Source organism: Thermobia domestica, chromosome 1 (genome assembly GCF_964235325.1).
Source record: "Thermobia domestica chromosome 1, izTheDome1.hap1.1, whole genome shotgun sequence".
Lineage (NCBI taxonomy): Eukaryota > Metazoa > Arthropoda > Insecta > Zygentoma > Lepismatidae > Thermobia > Thermobia domestica.
The window spans coordinates 63,541,321-63,553,369 of record NC_137454.1 but is presented as its reverse complement, the minus strand read 5'-3'; the positions used below and the strand labels follow the sequence as shown (position 1 = coordinate 63,553,369).

Sequence of the window (12,049 nt, the reverse complement as noted above, 5' to 3'; positions counted from 1 at the left end):
TGTTCTAATTTGAAATTCTAATTTTATTTATTTCCCTTGTAAAATCATCTTCCCTTTTTCGATAAACTTAGAATAGGTGTTGTAATTCCATTCCCGCTCTGGCTACGCCATTGCTTGTAAGAGAAAAACAAAATGAACTACAATTTACTGTGTTTCGATTCCATGATACGCAGGGAAGCAATGATTATGCATGCGCTTCTTGCACTAATAACACTCTAAGCGAGCATTCTTTGAACAAACTACGCATCTTCCTTGTTTCCTCGATTTCAGAAAATGTCTATTAGATTTCCTACGCGATGCAAGAATGGGTATTCTGTGACCAGGTCTATGTGTTATTCTCATCGTCTGCCTCATAAGAGCCATTGTCACTTCCCTTCTGAGCTGAAGATGTTCCATATCATTCTTGCCATGCAACTCGCAATGTAGAAGCCAGCCAGCCACAACAGCAGCGTTCAATCCATTGGAAAATAAATTCCACCACCATTTTTTATTGCGTAGCAAAGGACGGTAACTAAACAACAGTTTATCGAATACATCCATTTCTCCCATGCCACTGTTATACACATTTACAATTTTTCGTTCTAGAATATTGATTTTCTTGCCAGGTGTTCGAGAATATCTTTTCGCAGTTCCCATAAGCTTGTGAGTCAAGTCATTAGATGCGAGTGTGACGACAGAGCTATCATTCCATCTGCAGACATCGCTTTGGAAATCAAAATTTCCTCTTTCTATTTTCTTCATTTCTTGCACAGATTTCAGCGGACATTTTTCTATCCGGCCTTCTCTAATAGTACCAGTTGCTTTCATCTTCTCAGCTAGTTGCTTCAGAAGATTGTAGGACGTAAAAAAAATGTCGAACAATATTTGTACTTGGGAAGAATCTTCAATAACATTCACCATGCCGCACACGACTCGAGTTCCTAAAGGTCGGTCATCTGAGATCCCTGTCTTCCCGCTGTAAATTTCCATCGCGTACGGGCAACCATTGTTAGAACACAAAGTCCAAATCTTCTATCCAAATCGAATTGGCTTCCCATTCGCAGACTCAATAATGAATGTTATAGTCGGCGAATACTGCACTAATATTTTAGTTACAATATAGCGTTACTCGCCAATGTTCCCAAATAGGAACATGATAGAAAAAAAATGTAGCTTGTTCGATTCCTTGCTCTTTAATACAACCATGCGTGTGATAAATACTTCAAATGAACCTTCTCCCTTCATGTTTCTCAAAAGAAAATACTAAATACAAATTTCCGAATTATTTGTAAATTTCAAATAGAAGGAGTAAAACACGTAAAAAATGATAAGTTTACAAATTTATTACACATATGGAAAATGCATTTGGACCAAGTAATATCGTACATAAGATTTAAGCTTCCTTTTTACAACTAATATAAAATTAACCACCCATGGAAATTCATAAAATTCCTTACTATGTGCAAAACTTGTGTTCCCAAATAGGAACATTGGCAGGTAAACGGCTAAAGTGAATTGAGATTTTATAGTACTTACCTTACTGATTTTATCATGGTAGCTTTGATGTTTCTTGCTTTGTAAAAATGGATTTGTGTATGTATGTCAATTTAGTATTATTTATTTAATTGAGATTCTTAAAAAAGCAAAGATCTCACATCTTAATGAAAATCATGTGTTTAAGTGTTTGAGTGTAAATTTAAGTGCTAATCAAGATTTTCAGATACATATGTTCATAAACCTTCATGTATAGTTAGTCAAAACTCTTAATTTGATTAGCATAAAATTTAAATTAAAACATGCACTGCGGCGATTGTTTGTGGCAAACAAAACGTCATGAAGTAACTGCAGAAACTAAGTACTGTTTTCATAAACCATAGTTAATTTAAAATAAGTTTAAGTAAATTAGCGCAAATCATTTTTACAAAGCAAGAAACAGTAAGAGCCATAAGAAGTAAACTAGGATGAAATCCCGATTAATTTTCAGAAGAAGAAAGAAAATTATTTTTTTTTTGCCCAGGAATGTATGGCAGAAATTAGTATTTTCGTGTATATTACTTAAATTGCAGAAAAACGATTAAAAATTAATAAGGAAAGAGAAATTACTACTACAGCCTTCTCTGAAGGGAAATAATTCTGCTGTCGACTATGTTATATCACTCAATGAGTTATACAATTAGTTTTTTCTTCTTTTTCAGTTAACCCACTTTGTGATGGTGAAAGAACTCAAACATTGTCGAAACGTTGAAGATTTAGAGTGCAATGATAATGTGAAACACAAAGCACGGGATTTTGTGAAAAAATACATGATGAAATTCGGGCCAGTGTATCGAAGGCCTGAGAGAGATGACAATTGAATTAAATTCGGGTGACATAATAATATATCCGTCTCGTTGTGTGCTTGTATGTATGTATGTATGTACGTACGTGTGGGTGTGTTTGTGTATAATGAATGAAAGATTCGTTGTTTGTGGTTTTAAACGAGAGATGCAATACCAGGGTCTTGAGGCTTAAATTCGACATATGTACATAAGTGTTTGTGGTGTGAGGAAATCACGTGGAAGAAAACTAGAATTTCAGCCGTCAATCTCGACGATGTACGTAAATTATAATTATATAGGAAGAAAAACTCACTAATTTTGAGATCCAGGACTATAAATCAACTTTAAGATATGACAGTTGTCAGCTGTTCTTAAATGTCGACGATTCTCTTCAAGGCTGCATTTATCCACGTGAAGTTTGCAGTTTAACGAATGATAGATGCCCGTGTGTGTGTGTGTGTATATGTGTGTTATGCATTTTATATGAGAAATTTAAATGGGGAACGTGCAGCTGTATATTATCTGCAGCAGATGGGAAGATATTGTGTATATAGCATTAAAAACATGCCCTGTAGTTCAAATTCCGTAACAGATGGATTATTTCAGCCCCTACAATGTGTTCCAAGTTGTTCCTACATGTGTCATGTAGATAGGAGAGGCATGGAGCCAGTGATTTCTTAGAAAAACTGTGTAAAGAGTTAAGTTTATATAAATATATATATATATATATAGAGCTGTGTGCAGTGAGTGATGGAAGGCTGCCATTGTTATTGTAGAACGAATCGATTAGTCTAGTTGTTAGAGGATTTCAATATTTTTATTGATGATTCTCTATTAAAATTTTGTTTGTGTGTATTTAAATGAAACAAAAGGAATTATGTTTTCTGTTTAATTCGATTTTGCAGTGGCTTCACAGTTTGATCCTTGTACAAAAAATGAAAAGTATGGCGAGTACACTACGTTGAACATGCATTGCATTCACATGTGAAAAGGAAAATACAGTTTTTATCTTTAAAGAGATTGTTCTTTCTGAAATAGGTTTGTAGTTGGTTCATTAAGCCTGTTAGTGACTTCTTTGCTAGAATTTTTCAGCAGGTCACTTAACCAGCTAAGATCAACCAACAACGGTATTCGCGTTAAATTTGGAAAGATTGTAAAATAAATAGAAAAATACAGAACAAATTGGGACGAGGGTAGCGAACTCACCTCGTTATGGATATATTATATTATACCTTTTCACAGATCTTTTAGTTTAAGAGAGTAGACACGAGAGGGCATACAGTGTGATAACAATAACTTGCTTATTCTGAGAACTCACATATCATTACTTCACACAATTTGATAGCACATAAACATGATGGAACGAAAGAATAGAAGCACAGTTATTGGCTTAAAATGCTATCATGGTATAATCCTTTTCTCGTGTGTACAGAAGGAGTTACTAGAATAAGCAGATTATTTTAAGTAAATTGTAAATTAACCTTAATACCAGACAGACACGTACACAGGAATTTATTTCGGTAGGGGTCCAAATTCAATGAAGATAGTTATATTAAAATTTGTAAAATCACCCCTAAAATTAGATTAAATTCACTGAAAAGTTGGGATTTCGGGAAGGGGGACCCATCCCCTGCCTTTACCAAAAAAGCAGATATCAAGATGAGAGTTAAGTTTGCTGTGAAAAACAAACAAGTGCGCTCCAATAATATTTGGTCTAGGAATTAATTCGTGCGGGTGGACAAGAGATGGCGCAACGAACGGAGCGTCCCACAGTTCCGTGTATCCACACATGTGTTGCAAACCCCTGTCATCGCGTATCGTTCGTAGTATAGGGCAGTGGATTAAAGCGTCAACAACACCAGTTTGTAGTTAAGTGAACATGGCGCAATTTGTGCCTGATAAAGTGTTTTTGCGGGGTGTCCTGCTGCATTACTTTAACATGCAGAAAAGTGCGACTGAAAGTCATCGTATTTTGGTGGAAGTGTATGGTGACCATACTCTAGCTGAGCGACCGTGTCAGAAGTGGTTTGCACGGTTTAGAAGTGGTGATTTCGGCTTGGCAGACCAAGAGCGAGCTGGACAGCCAAAAAAATTTCAAGACGAAGAATTGACAGCATTGCTCGAGCAGGATTCGTGTCAAACGCAGGAACAACTTGCAGCAGCATTAGGCGTTGATCAAACAACAGTCTCCAAACGCTTGAAAGCCATGGGAATGATTCAAAAGATGTCACATTGGGTTCCACATGAATTGAAAGACAGAGACGTTGAAAGACGAAAAACCATTTGCGAATTGCTGCTTCAACGACAGAGCAGAAAGGGGTTTCTGCATCGAATTATTACGGGTGATGAGAAGTGGATCCATTACGAGAACCCTAAACGAAAAAAGGCCTGGGTGAAACCAGGTGAACCAGGTCCATCACAACCAAAACGAGATATTCACTGTGCAAAGGTTATGCTGTGCATATGGTGGGATATGAAAGGTGTGGTGTACTATGAGCTGCTGCAACCGGGTGAAACTATGAATGGAGAACGTTATCGACGACAATTAATGTGTTTGAAGCAAGCTCTGGCCAGAACACGACCAGAATGGGAGAACAGACATGATAAACTTATTGTTCAACATGATAACGCTCGCCCACATGTCGCAAAACCGGTCAAAACCTATTTAGAAAATGTCGGATGGGAAGTTTTACCCCACCCGCCGTATTCACCAGACGTTGCTCCTTCGGACTACTACTTGTTCGATTGCATGAACAACGATTTGATTGGACAGCGGTTTACTTCTTCAGAAGATATCGAAACATGGGTCTCTGACTGGATCGCTTCCAAGGATGAGGACTTCTTTCGCCACGGAATCCGTACATTGCCTGACAGATGGGCGAAAGTGGTGGCTAGCGATGGACAATATTTTTCTTAAGGTATTTATGTATTTTGTGTTTGTACTACAGCTTCAATGTGTGCGTACCAACCGCACGAATTAATTCCTAGACCAAATAATTTCAGTAGATATATACCTATCACAATATTTAAACAATTGATTTTTGTGAGAATAAGGACAATTGGATCAGTGAGTGGGAAAAAGAGGATATTCCATGAAATAAGGAAACAATTTGAAATGGTTCATTTTTATATTAATGTACAGTCTCATTACGCTTTTGATATTTTAGGAAATAAAAGGCCTTAACCCAAGGTACAAATGTCCAATATAAATATTTTTGTATAACCAATGGTATTTCCAGCAAGTAGTTTTGTTTTTAGCTTTCCAAAAGTAAGGTTGTGGAATGTTCTTTCTTTTCCACTCTTTGATTCAAGTACACTGTGTGTAATATGCAGTGGCTTCAGCTGTATCATTGATAAAATAACCTGGCAAACAACATTGTATTATATATCTTCTTCATTAAAGTAGAAAATTTAAAGCACCTCCTACGAAAAAAAAAAAAAAAAGGATATATTTCTTATCTCAAGTAAATATAAGCAAACTAGTAACGCGTGGTTTTTCACTCGTGCGATGACATTTGTAGAATATACTTTTTGCGAAGATTTCGAGTGACATGATCTTGTGATGGACAGCATATAGCTTGTTGGGTTCTCCTGTTTCTTTCTCACTGTCATCACTGAATCAGCTTTTCCATCATCGTTCACTCGTGTTTATCATTCGTCCCTGTAGCCTATACGGCATAACTGCTAAACGTTAAGCTAAACGTTTCGTAATTTTAAAAACCGCGTCCCACGCAATAGATGAAACTGGGACAGAATGAAAGAGGAAGGTAGTTGTTTCAACTTAGAAAGCAAACTTGGCACACTGCTTTAGTATCGTTCTACCTTTGTGATTATTCCCAGTCCGAACATTATACACAAATCTTATGCTTACCAGACAATTTCAGAAACGTGTTTCCTGCAGTTGACACGATCAAAATTCTGACAGATAGTTTCAAAGAAAGAGAGTTATGCATGGAGTTTCCTGGCATCTGTAACTTTGGAGTTATCATGGCTCAGTTAATTCATTGGGAGTCTGTTCAGCATCGATACTGTATGAGACGCAGAACTATAATGTAAGATGGCCAAATCCATCGGAGATTTCCTCAGCATAGCGAATGTTGAAGCCCTGACCGTAGCCCAACATTTGGCTCACGGTTCGTTAAAATGTATAGCTAGTCTTCGACCTACGATTGACTTCGGTTACGTCTGTCCGGTGGTAACCTACTATACACTATAGTATAAAACGGTGTTGCCCAGTCTTACTTGAATGACATTTTGCAGAACGCCCACATCATCGTGACACACTTCTTTGATTTTTTCATTTTATCTATCTATCTATCTATCTATCTATCTATATATATATATATATATATATATATATATACATACACATAATATATCGGGTGGATCATTTATCTTGATACGTTCTTGTAACTTTTAAACTAATCGACAAAAGTGAGCTGAAATTTTGTACCCTGCAAATATCTGCAGAGGGATATTTATCTGGTATTTTATGAGATACCAGACGGTGGAAACCCAATATAAAGCTGTATTTGTTCAAATTGCAAATATTTAAAATTACATGTAAAAATAAACACACTCCCATGCAGTGTTACAAACTAAGAACGCTATCGTATCCTAAACATACAAATTTTGGTGGCCTCTACTGTAGTAAGAACGCAGATGAGTTGATTTTGAGTTTAGCGTCTCTTTCAGCAGCGAGGCTAGATGAGACGTGGAATTCGTACCACATGAGCTCTGGCCGGGAATCGAACTTGGGTCTCCCACTCCAAAGAGGCACCGCTAACCCCTTAGCCAGACAGACGGGATAATCCACATCCAAAGTACTGTAGTATCTAAAGCTGTAATCATGATATGACGGGTTTCGAATGAATAGGAACAAAGTTAAAAGGGATTCAATTTTTACTTTTTTTCAAAAGCCTTTATTTCGAAAAACAACTAAGATAACTACCTCATTCAATTGCATAAATGGTTTTCAATAGATATGAATATCACAATGTCGTTTACAGCAATTTGATATCTCAAACTATTCTGGAGATATGGTAAAAACTGTTAAAGTTTGAAACACTGCTGAAAATTATATAATTTCGAGAACTTATTATTACACATACCAAAAAGTATTGTTGTAATGTTATAGAAGCAAAGTAAATTAAAAATTGTTTTAAAACGTTCCCACAAAGACGCCATTTATGCAATATATCAAATTTTACCTTTATATATATATACTAGCAGCGTTCACCCCGCTTCGCTGCGGTCACCCCGGAACGCAATAAACTTTGTTACTTAGATAATTTTTACTTTTTCGCTTTCAAGTGATATGATAAAAACCATAGAAGATTGCAGTAAATCTTAACATTATATCGCCTGTCATTTATGTTAACCCGCCCCGCTTCGCTGCGGTCATCCCGGTGCTGGCATATTGTAAAAGTGTCTGTAAAAATAAGCAAATCAATTAAAAAATTTTAAACAGAAGATTCAAGCTATTTTCCGCTGTATATCGCCTGTCATTTATGTTAACCCGCCGAGTGACACGGTCATGCGGGTTGCATATAAATACGTTTATTTTTACCTATGATGAACTAATAACAAAGGATTTGTACGTTATGGACACTTGAATGGTCAATTATCTCAAGACACTGGTAATTAAAAATTAAAGTGATATGATAAAAACCATCTAGGGTCCAAATCCTAATAACCCCCCAAAAATGAAAGAAATTGGTTCAGCCGTATTAGCGTGATGAGCGGACAAAGGATTTTGTACGTTCTCTTTTATATATATAGAATAGATATATATTTATATATATATATATATCCCGAATGGTTTAAGATATCAAATTGCTGTAAACGACATTAAAATCTTTGTCTATTGGAAACCACATATGTAATTGAATGTGATACTTATCTAAACTTTTTTTTTTTCTCCGAAATAGAGACCTTCCCAAAAACTCAAATTCATTGGAACTTTGTTTCTGCTTGTTCGAAATAAATCACATGATGGCCATAGAGTTTGACATTAACATACTTTGGATAAACATTAACCCTCCGTTTTATTTGCGTTATTACTATCGTAGAACTCCAAAATTTGGTTGTTTTTCAATGTTTGTGATGTTGCAAATTAAAGACTACACTATTACATAAGGGTGGTATCATGTGTTTTCCTTTCCTATGTAAATTTGAAATATATGATAACCTTTTGTAGTGCCATGTGAGAAAATGTAAGTTTGAGTTTTCAACACTGTTAATCTTGTGTATCACAGAGTATGCCAAACAATGTCCTCCTGTCAATATTTGTATAGTACGAAATTTCAAGAGTTTTCCCATCCGTTAGTTAAAAGTTAGTTTAAAAGTAAGATAGATGGTCCAACCTAAAGAGTATACCTGTATATTTCAAGAGTGACGTAACTCAAAAATCGCCCTTATTGACTTACGGGCAGGAAATGAAAGCTAATCTTTGATGTGGGGGCGCGGTGGCTCAGTGGTAGAGCGTTCACCTCCGGTGCTTGGGGTCCCTGGTTCGATCGCAGCTCGCGCCGTGTGAACTTTGTGGTGGACAAACACTTTGCTCGTGGGTTTTCTCGGGGTTCTCCCGTTTCCTCTCATTTTCTTCATTCCACAATTTCACTCAATTCTCATTATCACCGTCTCCTTTAGCCTAACCGGTATAACCGTGGGACGTTAAACTTAATTTCATTTCATTTTTTTATAATCTTTGATATGTCTCGCCGTAAAAATTCCACAGATTTGCTCCCAAAACTGGGCCGTAGAGAGCACTTTGAATCGTTCTTGCGCCCATTTGTTTGCACTGCGTTTCGAAATTTTAAACGCTTCTTCTGAAAAGTTCAGAATTTTGAGTTATGTTACTCTTGAAATAAACAGGCGATATATGTATAGAGTAAATCTACTAATTGATTCATTCATTCAACAACAGATCTATGAAACTATTAGACGTAAAACCTTAAGTTTTGTGGAAATGTTTCCTTTGAACCCTAGATTGTAGAGAAGACGGGGTTTTGCGAAATATGTATCCTGAGAAGGAATTGAAGGCTTGCATGATTATTTTATTATTTTTTTTTTTTTTTTCGTTCGCCAGATCTCCGAAAAATACTAGACATAAAACCTGGTAATTTTGTATAAATGTTCTCTTCGCTACGGAGGATTCAAGTAAGGCGAGGTTTTGGGAACTGCATATCCTAAGAGGGAGGGGGATTATTATTACTATTTTTTCTTCCCCAGACATTCGAACCTTGCAAATTTTCATGAAATTCCATGTTCTAAGAGGGGTTTGCGGGGAGCTTGAATAATTTTTTGAAGAAAGAATGATAGAGACATTAATAATTTCATTATTAGCGTGAGGTTAAATTGAAACACACTGCATTTGTGGTTTTATTAATTGGTTTATTTATAAAACAATCAAATTTATTAATGTACAAAAATTGTTTATATTTCTATATTATAATCTTAATTACAGCAACTTTTGTATATTAGTGTTATATTGTATGTGTTATATACTGTTATTTCATGATTATAAATCGCTGATAATAATAATAATCTAATCTGACTTGTACAACCAGTGGTAAGTTGACGACTAACGTATATCAGAGATCAACTGATCGCCTGAACTCCTATGATCATTTCAGATAAGATGATAGGATATCAAAAGAAATTTCCTTCCCATCACGCTCATGCCCACCTGATAAACGCGAATTTTAGTGTTAATTTTTCCACCATCAACCCCCGCACACGGAGGTATGCTATGAATGTATGGAAATGTATCTAAAGAATTAGTTTTAACTTTCATAATAGCGCTACATATTTTAAAATACTTTATTATATTTATCTGTATTAATGAGATAAATATCACATCTTTTAGTATAATAGTAAATTTAAATGAGCAGTTGCCATTTTCTTGGTGTAGTCGGTGTTGTGAAATTATGTTGGAATTGAATGAGTACTCACTATATTCATATTAGCATGCAATCCAAGAGCAAATACAATCTCTACGAGAAAAGTATCAGAGCTCCAACATGATAACGGCGGAACTTAATCTAACCGAATGAAAAAGAAAGAAAAGAAAACACACACACACACGCACGTTCCGTCCGATTCTACTATAAGATGATGTTCGTACATTTTAAAGGAAGGGAAAAAAAAAGTAAAATTTCAACAAGATTGGTTAGATTCACAATCTCTTCCGACTCTTAAATGAAACTTTATATTTCTAGAAATTCAATTTAAAAAAAGACTGAAGTCAAACCTTTAGTGTATAATTAGTAATCAACACTACTTCTAAAGACAAAAATGGTAATTGTTGGTTGCTGAGTTTGAAAGTGACTAAAAGAAAGAGCAATGTGTTCTCAACAGCAGGACCAAGCGAATTGGGGTAAAATTTTAAATTTTACACAATACCGTGTCGTTTAAAAAACAAAACAAAACCCAAAAAAGCGAATTGGGGTAAAATTTTAATTTTACATAATACCGTATCGTTAAAAAAAAAAAAAGTTTCCCGTCCTGTAAAGATTAGCGACCTGTTTTTTCCTTCTGCAATGGCAGAGAGGGAAGAAGGAGAGTTCACCTTGATTGCCTATCGGCTTATTTGAAATGGATTATAGTAGCACCATTGAAATAGATATTCAGGGATGTTTTTATTCGGTTGAATAAACATACACACACATGTACATGAAATATGTTAGAGTTACTTAAGAAAAATTGGCAGGCTCTACCATATAAAATTAAATTTCCAAATAGCATGCGTTCTTTTGCGAGCCCTTTAAATTATTCACATCGTTTGATATACTTTAGCTGCATAGTTGAAACATCGTGGGCCAGTTTCATTGCTTTTTACTTACTGAACAAAATTCCCTGATAGAGCACTTTGCCATTTTACACAGGGAAATATTAACAAGAAAAAAAGTGTCAACAAATAGTGCAAAAGTAATATTATTTCGCCAAAACTCGTTTAATTGCTCTTTCAAACACCGGGTAGATCGAAAAACTGTCGACATCAGTTGTTAAATGATCATAAGTTCGGTATTCTGTAAAAAGGAGACCTTTGTATAATTGCCAACTTAGGACAGTCCGGGTTATGCGAGGAGGGACATGTAAGGATAGTTCCTGAAGTAATGTTTCCGATCTTAAGTTTCTATTAACTGTTGTATGAAGAAATTTCATGTCAGTGATTTCTGCGTACCCCCGGAATCTGGATATCAAGGTATCGCACGAATTCTTCCTTAGGTAATATTCGAAGTGTGGGAACACGAAAGCGTATTATAGTAATAAGGAAATAAGAATAAAATCAAATCTAGACACGTGCAGACCCATATGGGAGAGCAGTATTCTATCTTGGGTGCTATTAGAGTTTTATAAAAAGTTGCTAATGATGAAACAGTGTGTAGTTCAGTAAATCGATAAAGCCACGACATGCGCATTGAATCCTTAAGTATTGAGATGATGTGGTCAGAGAATGTGAGTTTCAAATCAAAGATGACACCAAGATCATGATTAGCAGAACGTGTAATAGGGGAAACATTAATATGGTATGTGGAGGGAACAGGAGACTTTTTCAGTGTAATGGTAATACTGACACATTTCTTGCTGTTAAGTTTCAAGTGCCCTTTTATTTTACACCTATGAAATAATTTGTCTCCCTATACGCCAATCGTGTCTTCTATCAAAACAGAATAATAAACTAAAAATGACACGGACTGATGGGTATTTTCAGGAAGTTACGACCGCAAAATAGAAAGTAACTGCAT

At 35.7% G+C, this 12,049-nt stretch overlaps 1 protein-coding gene across 4 annotated transcripts in view; it reads left to right on the top strand.

The window, feature by feature from the left end:
- The window catches only part of Set2 (SET domain containing 2), a 139,916-nt gene extending 136,727 nt beyond the window's left edge, over positions 1-3,189 (top strand). For all 4 annotated transcript variants that reach the window (XM_081757930.1, XM_081757916.1, XM_081757922.1 and 1 more), the window contains one exon: positions 2,175-3,189. In XM_081757930.1, the coding sequence (XP_081614056.1) occupies positions 2,175-2,333 (159 nt within the window). In that variant the 3' untranslated portion in view covers positions 2,334-3,189. The remainder of the gene's footprint in view (positions 1-2,174) is intronic.
- Positions 3,190-12,049: the final 8,860 nt, after the last annotated feature.